The sequence below is a fragment of the Hydra vulgaris genome, chromosome 06 (assembly GCF_038396675.1).
Source record: "Hydra vulgaris chromosome 06, alternate assembly HydraT2T_AEP".
Taxonomy (NCBI): Eukaryota; Metazoa; Cnidaria; class Hydrozoa; order Anthoathecata; family Hydridae; genus Hydra; species Hydra vulgaris.
In genome coordinates, this window is record NC_088925.1 from 3976833 (window position 1) to 3994538 (window position 17706).

The 17706-nt window shown below is 28.5% G+C and overlaps 1 protein-coding gene across 1 annotated transcript in view; it reads right to left on the bottom strand.

Moving 5' to 3' along the window:
- Positions 1-6385: 6385 nt before the first annotated feature.
- LOC101236582 (uncharacterized) overlaps positions 6386-17706 on the bottom strand; it is a 39491-nt gene continuing 28170 nt past the window's right edge. The window contains exon 7 of the mRNA XM_065798304.1: positions 6386-6480. Within this exon, the coding sequence (XP_065654376.1) occupies positions 6407-6480 (74 nt within the window). The 3' untranslated portion in view covers positions 6386-6406. The remainder of the gene's footprint in view (positions 6481-17706) is intronic.

Sequence of the window (17706 nt, forward strand, 5' to 3'; positions counted from 1 at the left end):
TTTTGAAACAACTCAGTTTTTAAAAAAAAATCTCGTTTTATTTCTAACATCAATACAAATAAAATCATTACGTGATGTTAGGCTAAACTGTTAAATTTAAAATACATTGAGAAATATTTTATTATTTATAAAATAATCTTAATCTAATTTTAAATTAACATGCAAATTAAAATTTAAATTCAAAGTCTAATTTTGAAATAAAAATATTTATTTTAAATTTTATGCAAGTTCTTAAAGAAAATATATTCATATCAGAATTAGTTTTAATCAACATTTATATTCCAACTGATACTTATTGAATAAAGTAAAAAAAAAGCTTATTAATGTTTAAATAAAAACCGGGTTTTTTTGAGAAACTAGGTCAAAATTTTAGTGAAATATAAAAAGTCAAATCATCTTGCAAAAAATTTTTTTATTCAAGTTATTAAAGCCATATTTAGATTCTCCATAAAGTTCTGCAGCTTTTAGTAACTCCCCAATTTTTCCTGAAAAAAAAACCAAAATCGACACACCACACTGTATTGGGTTTCAAAATAAGTGACCGGGGCACGTCAGCTCAGTCGAGTTTATTAAAAAGGCTCTTTAGGTCTTTTCTAGGCTTCCTCTTTAAGAAGAATTTAAGTGAAGGTTGGTAGTAGTTCAACACTCTTACAAAAAAAAAAAAAAAAATTTACTTAATCTTAATGATTTTTTATAAATTAAAATAAATTTTGAACAGCTAGTTTAATGTTTTTATGCTTACTGGTGTTTGACAGTACTGCATTATCCAAGTACTCATTTACGTATTAATTCAATTTACATATAACCAAATTTGAATATTATGTAAATTTACATGATATTTAAATATGGATTTATTCAAGTTTAGGAGTTATGTACTCATTTACATTTTAATTAAATTTACATTTGAAGAGTGAACTTGCAAAACCAGATAACTCACTTTTTTAAAAAAAATGGCTTAGCAATATTTTTTTATGGTACGAATATTCCTACATCTTTACAAGTAAAAATTAAATTTAAAAGCAACTATTTTAATAACATTTTACCTCCCTTAATTTACTCTGTCCGTGCAAAACCAGATGGAAAAAAATTATTATCGATGCAAAAGACAAAAGTTTTATCTAATCAACATTCTGTTTTAAAAACGTTTTATAAAAATGGAGGAATTTATTTAAGAAAAAAATCATATACACAAAAATTCACTAAAATCACAAAAGCCACATTTAAACAGTTACAATTGAGTTTTAACTTCATCAATCCTATAAAAGTATCAAACATTAAAATTACTTATTTTCTAAGGCAGAAGAGAGTTTTGCATAATTATTTTGATTATTAAAGTCGTCCCAAGTTGACTTCATAAAGCTTGTTTGAAAACCAGTTAAAAATAAATTTCCGATCCAAACCAGATAAAAAAGTTAATTGGCATGCAAAACCAGATCAAACTTTTTTAATTTTGTAATAAAAATAAGATCTAAAGATTTTCAAATTTTTGTCTTGAACATTCTTTTAATGATATCTATTGTTTAGTTTTTAATTTTTTAATTTTTAGCCATACGATTTACTGGAAAACATTTTTTGCCATTACATTGTGGGTCAAAAGAGACATTTTCTAGTCAAAACCCCCAAAACAAAAATTTTATTAACTTTTTTTTATTAGAAACAGTTTATTACATAGAAAAACACAATCTGCGGAAAAAATAACATTTGCTTTGAAAAAACTTTTATTTTCATTACATAATTACGAAAATTATTTAAAAACTTTAAGTTTTTCCATTTATAAAAAATTCCATTAATCATCCAACAAAATAACAACAAGGGTATTATTTAAATTTATATTTTAAGTACTTTTTCTTTGGTTATGCATCATATTTCTAAATGTGCAAATTAAAGGATCAGATGCGCATAAAAGACGGTGAAAAAGGTCTAAATTGTTTTTTTTCCGATCGCATTTTCTTGTTAAATTTTCAAGATCTTAAAAACCTTATTGGTAGCCTCTTGAGCCTCTTCAAAAAACATACCTAATAGAAGAGTAAATAATTCAATGATTTAAAGCTATGAATCAAAATCTTATGAAGTGTTTAGGTCATAGGATGCCGAGAGTACAGGTCTAGATATAGCGAAGCAGTTTCCTAACAGAATGTTTTAAATTTTGATGAACTAACGTCATAAAACAATAAATGACATTGTGGCCAGAATAACCTGACCTTGAACTGCCCCACGAGTTCAAGGTTTGAGTTCAAGCTGAACTCGAACCTTTCTCAGTTTAACAATACTTTTTTCTTCTTCAGTCCTAGCCAGCCACTTCATAATTGGCATCTTGTAAGTGATATGGAGCATATATTCTTAAAACCTTATCCAAGCATGTAATTTGAAACACCCTGTCTGATATTGCCTTCTCAAGTGTTTTTTTGAATTATTAAAGATATATTGTTCATTTCGGTTGGAGATGCACCACACACTGAACAGCATTGGTAAGAGTTGGTAGCTGTGGAAATAATAATTTAAAATTTTCCATCTATCATTGTTATATTTACAACATGTTGTTCTACAACTTCCTTTATTGTACCGTCCTCCAACAAAACAGATGCGTTGGATAATGTTATATTTTTAATAGAAACCATAATTGGCTCATATTCTGCAAGAACTACCTCTTTTGTTTCTTTTCTATATTTAAATCTGAGAGGCCGACATTAACCAGTTGACGGTGGTTTCGGATTTTTCTAAACAACCTGTTTTTTCTCATCTTTGAAACAAGATAGTTCAAGAGGAACAAAGCAAGTTATAAAAAAAGATTCGTCAGTATTAAGTTCACTTGTATTATCTGACTGCTGTTTATAAGCAGATTGCCCTGTGGAACCATCAAAGCCAGCTTTGTATAATAGAATTAGTGTAGTACAATCTTTAAGCAATGGCGAATTTAAAACAACATTATAAGCTGAACATAATCTTGATACAGTATGAAAAAGAAGATCTTGTAATGGTACCTCTGCAGATTAGTCACTGACCTGAATGTTTTTAGGGTAGCATTTATTTTTAGCCTCTTTTAGTATATGAGATGATGAATATAGAGAGTTAAATTGAAAAGCATTATTTCTTAAATGCTGATAAGTTTCTTTGGATAAATTAGCATCTAAGACTAACCCTAAGACTAACACTAATGGTTGTTGTCGCGTTTTTTTTTATAGAATACCTTTAATTTCATTGTTTTCGGAAATGATAAAAAACGCAATAACGAGTAACGTGGACGTATTTATTTGAATTTGGAAGTGTATTCTTTTAGGCAGCTATAGGCAGGCAGTTTTTGAACCATGAGATCAATACCATAGTGGTGTTTAAAGATATATAACTTTTAGCGGTTGATATTGGTTTTAAATGATATATTTAAAAGTTTTTTATTTTTCACTCAAAATGAAAGATGTTTTCTTTGTTAAAAATGTTTATGTAAAGTGTAAAAAAAATAATTTTTTTGTTTTATTCAAAATATTAACATAATAATATATAAGTTATTAATATGGTAAAAAAATAAACTTAAAGTTCTTTAAAATAAGAAATCAAAGTTTAAAAAAAATGTAAAAAAAGAAAACTTTCGCACTTTTTATTTTTTTGATGAAAAGTTTTTAAGGCAATATTTAAATAACAAATTTGATATTTTATGGCAAAAATATTTTCTAGCAAAATATAATTTCTAGCTCAATAATACGTTGAACGATTCTTGCCATTTTTTAAATTTCAAAATTTTAAAATTTTTTTGTATGGTTTTGCCACATTTTGACCCACTGTGCATTATCTCAGAATGAAAAAAAGTAAATTATCTGGTTTTGGAAGACTACTCCTCATTTATAAATTTAATACTTTATATTCGTTTACTTTGCCTACTTGATAATGTAATAATTATAAATAAATAGTACTTATTTATAAATACATACTATAATATAAATACATTATTATTATTATTATTATGTATTTCGCCGATAAGAAAAGTTTACAAGTTTATGCAATACAAATATATAAATACATGGCTGGGGCAAGAAGAAGACAAGTTCTGTCTTATCACCAAGCCCCTTTAAATAAAAATGTCGATAATAAAAATACAAAACAAAGTAACTCGTTAAATAAACGTTAAACAAAACGTTGCGTTAAAATAAAATATTGATAAATAAAAACTAAAAAACATTTTACGCTATATTACAGTGTAATATATCCAAAAGTATACGAAGATTTTTTAATTAATTATTTTAATTAAATTATTTTTTTCCTAACTGGTTTTAGATTTACAAACCTTTTGAATTTAAATCATAAAATAACAGATAATACACGAACAACAAACAAACAAAAAAAAAAAAAAAAACGTTTTTAAAAACGTTTTAGTATCCTAATGTGTCTTTTATATATGTAAAGTTTATTATATCAGATAAAAAACAACGTCATAATGTACAAATTGAAATGTATATAGGATATATATTTAAACCATATTTATAAAGAAATAGACAAACGTGATTACTCCTAATCAAAGGCTTCAGAAAAATTTTAATTCGTTGTCATTTATTAAAAGCTTTTGCTTAAGTTTGTTTTTAAATTGTTTAAATAGAAGAAATAGTTTTTAACTCATTATTTAATAGCGTGTTCCAAAGTTTAGGACCTCTGTTAGCAATTGAGAACAGAGTTCTCAATTGCTAACAGAGTAAATTAATAACAGAGTAATAGATTTTAGGTTGAACATAATTGTTTTCTGAAAATCGTGTTGGGTATAGATGATATATTTTTTCCAAAAAAGAGTTAAATAAAATAGGTGCTATTTTTTTATTAACTTTGAACATAAAAATAAGAATTTGATAAAGATTTAGTTGAAATACGTTGAGAATATTAAATTTAATGAATAGAGGTTTAGTGTGCGAGAAACGATCTACATTTCCAATAATTCTTAAAGCATGCTTTTGTTTAATTAATAGTTTATTTATTTTAGTTACGTTAGTGCTACACCAGGCAACATTTGCATAACTTAGGTAGCTATGAATATATGAAAAATAAATGTATTTTAAACAGGTTTGATTTAATAACTGCTTAGCTTTGTAAAGTAGACCAATATTTTTCGAAATTTTATTTAGAATTATATTTATGTGCTCCTTCCAACTCACCTTTTCATCAATAACAACACCAAGAAATAACAATGAACGCTCTCTTATTATACAAGAGTTATTTACAAATATAATTGGAAGATTTAATGGGACGAGTCTCTTTTCATGAAGACGATGGAAGAAAGTATATTTTGTTTTTTTTATGTTTATGGATAATTTATTTGCTATAAATCATTCACTTAGTTTTGCAAGCTCTTTGTTTACTGTTTCAAATAAAGAATTAATACTCTTATCGGAATAAAATAAGTTGGTGTCGTCTGCAAATAGGATTGAATTTAAGATACTTGAAAATTTATTTAAGTCATTTATATAAATGAGGAGTAAAAGGGGCCCTAAAATTGATCCTTGTGGGACGCCGCAGGAAATTGTCGCTAAATCCGTTTTACTACCGTTTTACATATTATACATATACATAATATTTAAATACATATTATGTATTTAACATAAAAAAGTAAATAAATATGCCACATGTAACTTATATATAAGCAAGTTTATAAATGTAAAATACAATAGTTATTTATTTTTAACTTTTGTATTATTCTCTTAGATTTATCTAAAAATGGTGCAAAGTTATGAGTAATTATAAAATGCACAAGCAATGCACAACTTTTGGTGGGTCAATCTGCCCCAACCAAAGGCTGGGGCAGATTGACCCACCTATAACATTTTTTATAGTTTGTTTGGACCTAAAAAAACACCTACGTTAACTAACCCCAATAACAGGGTATGACCTAACATGACCCAACAAACAGTTATAAATATACTGAAAGCTAAATATGAAATTTTAAAAATCTTATTTCAAAGGTCTCCTTAAGCTTTTTCATAAAAAAATAAATAAAAGAAAACAAGAATAGTTCAAAAGTAGAGATGCACCAATGCCGAACTTGCCCAGGTCTTCCCTACAATTGTTTTCACAAACTAGTTATAGTTCGTGAAAATCGATTTTGCATACTATTCTGTGGAATCTCAAATTAAAATGTTTTAAGCATAAAATAGATTTTTTTTAAAATAAAAAGATATTTTTATTAAAAATATTTAACTTTTATATATGCATACATACACTTTGTATTTATATATACATAAATATCACACTCACACATACAAGTAGACACATACATATATACATACATACATACATACATACATATATATATATATATATATATATATATATATATATATATATATATATATATATATATATATATATATATATATATATACTTAAATACATAGTATTTTTGTTTGTAAAAGAGTATTGAGTTCAAAATAATTCAAAGATTCCACTTTGCTCTCTGAACCCACATATCGTCTGTAGAATTCCGGAAATAAAAACCTTCGCTGTTACCTTGAAATACAAAATGAAGTATAGATTAAATGTTCCATTAAAATTAAGAAAATTAAAACAAAAAAAAATTTGTTAGTTTTTGGAGGAAGGAATTTATTTTTATGGGTAAGAAAATTAATTTGAAATTTTAAAATTGGATTGAAACAATTATGTTTAAAATTAGATATATGATATATATACCAAATATTTGATATATATCAAAATTGATTACATATATATGTGATAAATTTCCAAAAAAAAAATTCTTTATAACAATGTGCTTTGCTAAATTAGTTTTATAGTTATATATTGTTTAATCCTAACTTTTATATCAAAAATAATTTTTTGTAAATAACAAAATAATTATAAACTTTATCTTTTTTTAGTGGGAGTTGTGAATTTGCTCAGTTTAGGGTGTATCACATACTTTAAGGTGTAAGTATCACTCAGTTTTGGGTGTACGATTCTTGATAATTCATTGAAAATGATTTTGCTGTTTGCATAACTGAGTAACTCTGGTTTAAAATGACCGTTGTAATATTTTAAAGAATTCTAAAAGAAGTAAAAAAGTAAACCAACCAAATAAAAATATATTTTGATTGGCTGAAAAATAATTTAACAAAAAATAATTTATTAAACAAATTTAAAAAAATTCATTAAACAAGTAAAAAAAAATCCGTACAGCACTTAAAGAAGCATTTCACAATAACTTGTCCAGAATAACACTGTGACTACAAAAATCTTAACATCGTTATTGGATATTATAACATTCTGTGTGATATTATAAAATTTCTGCCGGATATTATAAAATATTTTTTATTGCTTTCTGCTTGTCTACTTGTTGAAAAATGAACGTAGTTTGTGATATCTCGTGTATTTTCGGGTTTCAAAGAATTTTTGCTTTCAAAGTAGTCATAACGCTTTCGATGGTTCTTGTTTTAAAAAAGGTAAAATTTTTTTGACCACAAATATGATTCAGATTTCTTCTTGATAGTTCTTAATATTGCGATTTTTGTGTTTTTCCAAAAGTATACCGAGTTGTTGATGGGAAAATTTGACTTTGTTTGGCAATAAAAATCAACCATTTTGTCCAATAGCCATTTAAAAAATTTCTGTTGCTCTGTTTTTTTAAAATAAAACTCTGTTAATTGTTTATAAAATCTAGCAAAAATTTGATTATAACAATATTTTAGGCCAAAGAATCTTATTCTGAGGCCAAATTTTATGTTTGTGCATTCTGACCTGGCGAACCAATTAAGGAACCAAGGAACCAACGGCAAGGATGACGGAGACTTTTTTCAAATTTTTCAGATAAAATATAAATTAAAAATTAGAGTATTAAAATATTTTTTAAAGCGTATCTACCACCGGCCCATATAACAAATATTGCCGTGGTCTCTGTAAACAACATGCCACTAGCTGGTTAGGTTGCTTTGGGGTCAGCTTACATGATTCTGGCATGTGTTATGGTTAATATATGGCTTTGGGAAACGACATCATATTCAAAATCAAATATATTTGAATTCAAAATAATTTAATATTAAGCACAAATATACAAGATATAATTTATTTTATTTTTTAATACTATCGCAGAAAACATTCTTGAGTTATCATTTTTTCCTCGGTAAGGACACTGTTCACATCTACTTTACACCCTCTTATGGTATGTCCGAGTTTTCCACATTTACTACATTGCAAAAGCCTTTTTTATTGGCAATTGTTGGATGTGTTCTTATCATCAATCTGCAGTAAATGTCATGTGTATTTATTTGAAATGACTTATGTTTTGCCTCGCAATTTGTTTTTGATTTATAAGCCTTGGTGTATTTTTTCCAACTTTATCCTGGCTCTTCAGAGTACCTATTAATAAGTGATCCATCTGTGATTAAAGCAGTTCCCATTGGTTCATTGTAAGTGTTGCCATCGCGGAAAATTCAACTATACACTTATGACATTAACCTTTCGGCATCTTTGTTGGAAATGTTACAGTTTACTAATTTCATTCAAGTACTGATCGTATTAGTGTAGTTTTTATCTATGTAAACCCCTGTAGTATGCATGCTAAGTTTAGGCATTACTCCTAGAACAGTTGCAGCAGTGGTAAAAAACTACTACCATTTTGTCATAAACCATACTTATCTCTGTTTTTAAAAATATTTGTAAACCATTTTCTAAAAGAGTAAGTTGAGTTGCATTTTTAGCCAGTGAGACTGAGAGTTTGTTTAAAATACTCCTTCACACTGTCCCTACTTTCCTTTGCTTTCACAAGAGTAACAGGTCTAGCATAAATAATTGAGTTTGAGATTTAATTAGTCTAGATACTAGATTGTTTGCATTTTTAATTTCAAGGGGACACAATAAGGAACCAATATAATTTGTTCCCTTCAAGTCAACATCTTGTGAATCAGAAAACTGATAGCTATAACTATGGTTTCAAGACCAATCACGTCCAAACTTACCATCAACATACACAAAATTATAACTTTCAGCATTAAACTGGGATATTTCAAACAGAGACTCAAGAGAACCTTTGATAATACTGTTCAGAGGGAATGAAGCTTGCTTGCCATCATAAGGAAGCACTTAAAACATCCACATCATTACTTGTTTGTAACTCATCATGTCACATCATTACGCGTTGGTAACTTCAGATTTAAGAGAATTTTAATTTTCAGCTCCTTGGAAAAAAATGTAAAATTTAATTGTACATTATTAATAGCTTTTTTATTCAATATAAATATCAGCCAATATATGTACGACATACATATGAATGCCGCATTCAAACTTTCGAAGTTTTTTAATTATTTGTCATTAATGCAATACTTTAAAAATTTATATTGATATTTATTGATAGAAAGATCTAAGTTTTATATCAAAGCAGTTCTTAAAAAACAGTAATGATGCAATTTTAAGTTAAACATTTTATTTAAATTTTTTTCTTCAACTTTAAACAAAAAACGAAATGGTATGATGAATTTTAAAAATTTTCTTTGCTCAGATCCAAATTTGCTTTACCCAAAATAAATTTACTTTTTAAAGTTGAAAAATTAAGTCTGAAAAATTAACTTTTTCACATGGTGCAACCTCGTAAGAAACTTTTTTTCAAAAGCTTTTATCGTTGAAAATTTATATTTATTTATAAGTATATTTTTGGTATTGGAAATGAAAGAACATTAATAATTTTCCCAGAATGAAGTTATGGGTGTGAAACTTGTTTAAACTGTGAGAACATTTGTAGACACGTAAAAGAAGATTTTAGAAAAATGGCATCATACGAAGAAACACACCTTGGTTGCCATTTTTGTAAATTGCCTCTCTCATTCTGTATTTCCTAATAATATAGCCTATAAAACTAACTTAGTCGTTTGTAAATAAATGAATAAGTAATAAAAAAAGTTGTTTGCAAAGATTAAAGTGTTTCAAGCGGGAAAAATATCTTGTTTTTCCTCCCACCAAATAAAATTTAATATTTTAGATAAATATAAATATTTTTTTGAATTAAAATTAACAAATATGTTTTAACTCATTGCAACATGTTGGGTGCCGGGATTTAACCTTTTGGACTTTTTTTTTATTTCCATCCTTCTCCAATCACTGCAAGTTTTTGCAAAGCATTATAGGTAAAAACATAAACAAGATATGAGTTTGCATTATATTTAAAAGCTACCTATTTTAGGCGCAACAAAAGACAAAGTGACGCTTTTGCACCATAAAAAGGTTCTATTAAAACCCACAAAAAAAGTTGGAATTATCGCACAAAAATTTATTGAATAACTTGCAAAAACATTTTTATTTTGTAATCAAAAAAACTAATTAAATTATTTCGTTGTATAAAAAGTACAAAATAAATACTATTGCACAGCGTTACTTTAAATACAGCGGCCTCTAAATCACCATTTGTTTTAAAGTTTAATCGAACTTTTTCCTGCTGTGTTCACAACTTATAATTTGTTTAGTTTTAGCATATTTAAAAATTAATAAATTTGCAAAATTAAAAAAAACAACGTATATTAGGAATATAAAATAAATAAATAAAAAAAATAGTTACGGAAAAATTCTGAAACTTTTTAGTCCCTGTGTAATAAGCTAACTAATAAACTTAAACATTTCACGACCCGAAGGTAATCCACTGTTGTAGGGTGGTAGCCCTCCTATCAAAAACTTGTTTAAAGAATTGTGTTTGGTTTATCAAAATGATTACAGAATTTCTATAAGAGAAAAACTGGCAAAAACTTGATGGCAGAGCTAGTGAATTAAGTAAACAGCTACATGAGTGGTGTGGGAATATATCAAAGTTTCTCATGACCCTTGCTGATCGATTAAATCTACTCGAGCACAACAAAAATGAGAAGAGTAAAGAAATAGCAAAACTCCAAGTAGATTTAGAATCAGCAAAAAAAGTAGTAAATCCTTCAAACATTAGCAGCAATTGGGTTCAAGTAATAAAACAAGGTGCTAAGAATGCTAAAAAACCAGCTGACCAGCTTGCTGTAGCAAATGCAACTATAAGTGAGTTAAATGAAAGAGAAAGAAGAAAAAAGAACGTAATTATCTATGGAATACCTGAATCTGAAATTGAATTTTTAACAGATGAAAAAACAGATAATAGCAAAAAAATCAAAGAGATTTTTAATGTACCTGGCAAAAGCAGTGTTTCACCAGTTTATGCAAGAAGAGTAAAATCTAAAGATACAACTAAACCAGGTCCAATAATAGTTAAACTAAGTGATGTTTTGTTAAGAAATCCACTTCTTCTTGCAGAAAAAAAATTTGAGAGAGAAAGAAGATTACAAATCAATTTAAATAAGTCCAGATTTGACTGAAGCACAAAGAAGTCTTGATTATAATTTAAGAAAGAAAAGAAACGAAGCAAGCAGTACACTTGCTGAAGACTCGGCCTTTCGATATGACATTCGTGGAAATCAGATTGTTAAAATTAAATCTCAACAGTACTAACTCAACAGAATCTTTTCAGCCATTATATATAAACAGACTAAATGCTTTAAAATGTATGTATTTAAATGATACCTCTTTAGAAAATAAATTTGATGAATCTAAGGTATTAGTAGACACTTACCGTCCACAAATCATAGCTGTTAGTGAGACATGGTTCAAAAGCATCTCGGTTGTAAATCTAAATGGCTATAATCTAAATAGAAGAGACAGTAATGATGGGCCCACAGGTGGTGGTGTTTGTCTATATATTACTGAAACTATTAAATTATTAGAGCTAAACGATGCTGTTTTTAACTTAAGTAAAATTGAACAAATTTGGGCTACAGTGTACCTTAAAAACAACAAGTATTTAGTTGGTTGTATCTACAGACCCAACAATTTTGTTGACATGAACGACTTGGATTTAGTTTTTAAAAAGACTAAAGACTATATTGATATAAAAGGATACAAAGACTTACTTATTACAGGAGACTTTAATTTCCCGTTAATAGTATGGTCAAATGGATCCATTAAAAACATTAAAAATGAAAATGGTATCAAGTATAACTTTAGTGAAACTCTTACCAGAACCTATCTGTATCAACATGTAAATGTTCCAACTTTTTAAATATCAAATAATTCTGCCACTAACACTTTTGATCTAATCTTCAAAACTCAGTCGGGAAGCATCTGCGCTATTGATTCAAGATCTGTCCTTGGTAACATAAATAAAGGTCATTTGGTCATCTTTTTTGATTTTATTATTAAAATTATGGTTAATAACTTATCGCACAGTTACTTAAAATTTAATTACAAAAAGGCTGACACCAATAAAATTTCTGACTTTATTACAAATATTGATTGAGTAATGCTGTTTGAAACTTTATTTGTTCAGGAAATGCATGACAATCTAATTCACTTTTCAAATGTATCATATAATCAATTCATTTCAGTGTTTGACGTATCTCAAATAAAAAAACAAATTGCTCCATGGATCAAAAATGATCTTAAAACTCTAATTAAAAAAAAGCAAAATCTTAGATACCTGAATTGTGCTTGTAAATGGAGAGATCTTACTCTGTCTACAGAGTACAAACTGACTTGCAAGTTAGTGAAAAAAGAAATTAAAATAGCTCGTCTTACATATGAAAATGTTTTAATTAAAAGATCCAAAACGAACCCGAAGCTTCTGTATAAATACCTAAACAGCCAACAACTAATCAAAGAATCAAGCAGAGCGTTAAAAAAAGCTAATGGTGATCTAACTCAAGAACCTAGAGAGATAGCTAATCTACTCAATAAATGTTTCCAAGATGTTTTCGTAATTGAAGAAGAACTTCCACATTTCACAGTTGAATTTAACGAGAATCATTCAAAGTTTGTTGATCTAAATGATATCCAAATGATATCAGCTAGGAAATGATATTAAATAAACTTAAAAATTCTAATCAAAATAAAGCATGTGGTCCTGATAATATGCATTCATTTCTTCTAAAAAACTGTGCGGAAGCATTTGCTATTCCTCTCACATTAATTATTAGGGCTTCTTTAATTAATAGTTAGCTTCCAGTTCAATTTAAATCAGCGAATGTAACGCCTCTATTCAAAAAAGGTGATAAGACTCTTCCCATCAACTATCGTCCAGTTTCATTTACTTCTATTCCATGTAAAATTATGGAAAGTATAATTAAAGCTAAAATGGAAGAGTACCTGTATAAAAATAATCTACTAGCAAAAGCGCAACATGGTTTTGTTAGAAACAAATCATGTAACACTAACCTTTTAGAAAGCATTGACTACATTTCATCGAGCTTAGATGATAGTATTCTAGTTGATGTAATTTTGTTAGATTTTGCTAAAGCCTTCGACACCGTTCTACACAAAAGACTGTTAGCCAAACTAAAAGCGTACGGCTTGGTTGGTCTGATGCTTAATCGGATCAGAGCCTTTTTAGAAAACAGAAGACAAAGAGTTGTTCAAGGTGAAATCATTTATGAATGGGTTAATATTTTTAGTGGTGTACTGCAAGGGTCTGTAATTGCAGCACTTTTATTAGCTTTATACATTAACGACCTTCCAAAAAATTGCATAATGTAACCAAACTATATGCCGATGATACAAAAGTGCTTTCTCAATTATCTTCAAAACAATGTGCTACTAATCTTCAAAATGATCTAGATATTGTCTACAAATGGTCTCAAACTTGGCTTCTTTTGTTTAACATATCAAAATGTGTAGTTATGCTTTATGGTCATAATAACAAAAAATATTTATATAATTTAAACAGTATTCAACTGAAAGAGTCAGATACAGAAAGAGATGTTGGAGTGCTTTTTAATGCAAATTTAAAATGGAAAAATCAAGTGATTAATGCTTCTAACAAAGCAAATCAAATGCTTGGTCGTATCAAAAAGTCATTTGCTTGTTTCGATTATAAATTACTTTGTTTGCTTTATATTACTTTTATTCGCCCATTACTAGAGTTTGCAGTTCCGGTATGATCTCCATATTATAAATCTGATTGTGACTATATCGAAAAAATCCAGCACAAAGTTTTTAAACTAGTATTATTAATCAGAAATCTTTCCTATCCAAAAAGACTTGAAAAATTAAACCTAACTACTCTAGTGGAAAGGAGCCAAAGAGGAGATCTAATACAAATGTATAAAATTATGAATAATATTGACAAATTAGAAAAAGGCAATTGTTTTCCAATAGTTAATAATCATACGAGAGGTCACTGCTTTACATATTTCAAGGAAATGATAAAACATAAGCACAGAGAAAACTTCTTTTTTAATCGAGTAGTGAATGTGTGGAACTCTCTGCCAGAAGAAGTTGTTAAATCGCCTCAGTCAACAGCTTTAAAACAGCAATTGATTGCTGGATGACGAGCAATCGATCAAATCGGCTGTCAAAGTGTGCCTGATAACACACTCACTGGCTCTGCCAGTTACAGCGTTTACAACTAACTAACTACTACTAACAGTTGATATAATAGAGAATTGTATTTTCTTCTCAGATTGAGTAAAGTATGACTTCATCAGTGTAGTAGATTGTTTTCTACTTCTTTTTTAGACCAACTTTTATACTTTTTTTATTTTATTAAATAGTTCCATCTAACTAGAAACTTATTCTATTAAAAGTTTGAGTAAATTTTAGGTTCTAAAAACACGGTAAAAAAACTTTACTGCACACCTGCTCTACTTTACCCTGAGGCATGGTACCTTTAAAATTAAATAAATATGTACTTTATTATAACCTTTTATCAATCTTAGGAAATGAAATCTGTGCCCGATATGATGCTTTAATTGTTAAAACTTATTTTGTTCAATAAATCCATTATATAAAAAAGATAATAAAATTAAAAAAAAAAACATTTTCTAAAAATTTCGAATTATTTAAAGGTTTCAAATTGCTAAAATATTGACTTACTTTAAATGTAGAGGCCTGGGCTGTAAGTTGTGTTGGAACCATGTAGATCGGCCTAGGGGCTTATCTGACTTTAAATAAGGAAGTGTAGGCTCATAAGCATAACCGAAACAAAGTTTTATTTTCAAAGCTTTCAGAGAAACGAAAAGGTACCGCAACAGACTTCTTCATGCTGTAAAAATTAGCGATGATGTGTATAATTTTTTTTCATAACAATGCTCAAGTATATTTGTTACTTTTTTGGTTAAACATCCTGCAACACCCAACTTTTTACCATCACTTAAAACATTTTTGATTTCTTTATGTTTCTTAATCTCGTTCCAACTTGTTCCAACTTATTTTATATTTATAATATTTTCTCTATATGATTTGCCAACTAATTTAAGGTACTATATATGGTACTATCACCATTACCAAATAATATTCTGTAAGATAAATTATTTTTCTATATTGATTGTTGAAAAATTTCCAATTCTTCTCTAAATTTGATTGATGCAACCTCTGAAGATTAACTTGCAATAATGTTTTTTAACTTGTTAACTGTGCAAGGTCTAAATACGGTTATGCAAGGTCTAAATGTGGTTATGCAAGCTCTAAATTTTATTATTTTACATTTAAAATCAACACATTTTCCTTTAGCTAATCAGACAGCAGTAACAACGTGTTTGTTCGACAAATATTCTCACGTTTGCCATTTATCATCAAATTTAGCCAGCGTCTACATACTTACAATAACTTAAATATAACAGCACAATCGTTTTTGTTAAAATTTTTTGCTTTAACATGTTTATTAATTAACAAGGAATGACATATTTTTTATTAAAAATGTTAAATCAACAGAAATTAACGTTCCACTCCCGTGTTTTATAAAAACATAATTTTTAAAAACGTAATTTTTAAGGAAACAGAAAAACTTTTCCACTACACTTATGAGGGCATTTCAGAAATTTTATCACCTTTCTCAGTAACTTCCCAATGTGAAATCAGCTAGCAAATAGCTAGCAACATTCTTAACAATAAAGATAGCGATTCAAACACGAGTATCGCAAGCTAGAAAAACTAACCTAAATTTTCATTAGATTATTGTATTACTTTTTTATAGTATGCTGCTTTATTAATACTACTAATACATGTTTACTTATCATAAATTTGTTTAACTACTAGACTCGTAAACAGATTTGTAAACCAACAGGTGTTGCAGTTTTTTCACATCCGGCTAGTTTCCATATAGAGGCCACATACCAAGAGTAAGCTTTACGATGAACGAAATTCTTAAAGTAAAAACTAATTAAAGTAAAAGATAGAAGTTGAGTTACAAAGTCTAAAGTTGAGTTAGAAAGCCTAAAGTTAAGTTAGAAAGCATAAAGTTAAGTTAGAAAGCCTAAAGGTGAGTTACAAAACCTAAAGTTGAGTTAAAAAGCATAAAGAAAGTGGAAAGACATTGCACTAGATGATTATTGGATGTGCAATTTAAACGCAAATTCTATGAAAAGATTAGACATGCTTTAGGAGTGGACATGATGTATTTTCCATCATAAAGAAACAAGGAGTAACTTTTTCTCTGTGCTTTTTGTTAAAACTGTAACCATAGCCTGTAGTTTTAAACAAATGCATTTGGGGCTCCACCGGGATGCATAGTTCCAAAAAGACTCCGGCTTTGATTCTCTAATTTTTCCTGTTTTCTGATATCTAGAAAGTCTAAATGTTTTGAGTGACATAATCTGCAAAACCATTGTACTGTTTTCTATGATTTCTCAAAAAGTTAAAAATATACTTCCAATAATTATATATTTGAAAAAAAAAAAAAAATTGACCAAAGAGTCAAAGAAAAAGAGATATTTTGACAAAAAATTTGCAAAAATTAACTGAAACGTGGACAAATTGAACCTAAAAAAAATTTCAACCAAAATTTTTACATTTTATAACCAACAGATTAGTTAAATATTTAAATAGATTCCAAAATTGGATTCAATAATATGGAAATATTGTATTAGAATTATTTTTGAAATTTCGAAAATTTTCTCACTTTTGAGTGCAATACACCATCAACTGCTTGAAGTTGTTTTGAATGTACTACGTCACTAAACTATTATTAGTGACGTTTTGTTAAGGGGTCGTCCATAAAGTACGTACGCTCATAGGGGGGAGGGGGGGGGTCTTCAAAAAGCGTACGAAAGCGTATGGGAGGAGGGGGGGAGGGTTCAATTTAAAAGTACGTACTTCGATTTTCTAATTTATCACAATTAACCAGCTAATCAATAGAAAAGTTACATTCTGACTAAAGATTCTAGTTTGCCAACATAAAAAGATGTATGGTATATGAAGTAGAGGGTCTAGTTTTCCTCTATGCACACACATGTATGGGCGCCCTCAGAATTTTTTGATGTTGCAGATAGGACACTTTCACACATCGTGCAAACTCATAACTTAAGTTTGTTTATACCTATGCCAAATGAGGAGGCCTTGCAAAATATCGGGATGGCGGAGGCCTGTGAACAAAAAGCCTTAAAACGCTTATCCTCCCGACCCCCAAAATGAGAGGGGTGTAAATTTTGCATGGCTATAACTTTTGGATTTGGAAAAAAATTTGGATGGCCTCCGCCATCCAAATTTTTTGCAAGGCCACCTCGTTTGGCATATTAACAAACTTAAGTTTGCACGTTGTGTGAAAGTGTTCTATCATCAAAAATCAAAACATCAAAAAATCCTGAGGGGGCCCATGCACACATGCCCGCCCTTATATACTGGCCCTGAGTAAGACCTGAGGGCCGTGGTTGATGGGACGGAGTCACCCCAAAAAAAACGTGTCAATGGCGTCTCAAAGACCGCTAGGATTTGCTAAAATAAAAAGCTTCTTAAAATAGCAAAAGGGCACAAAAT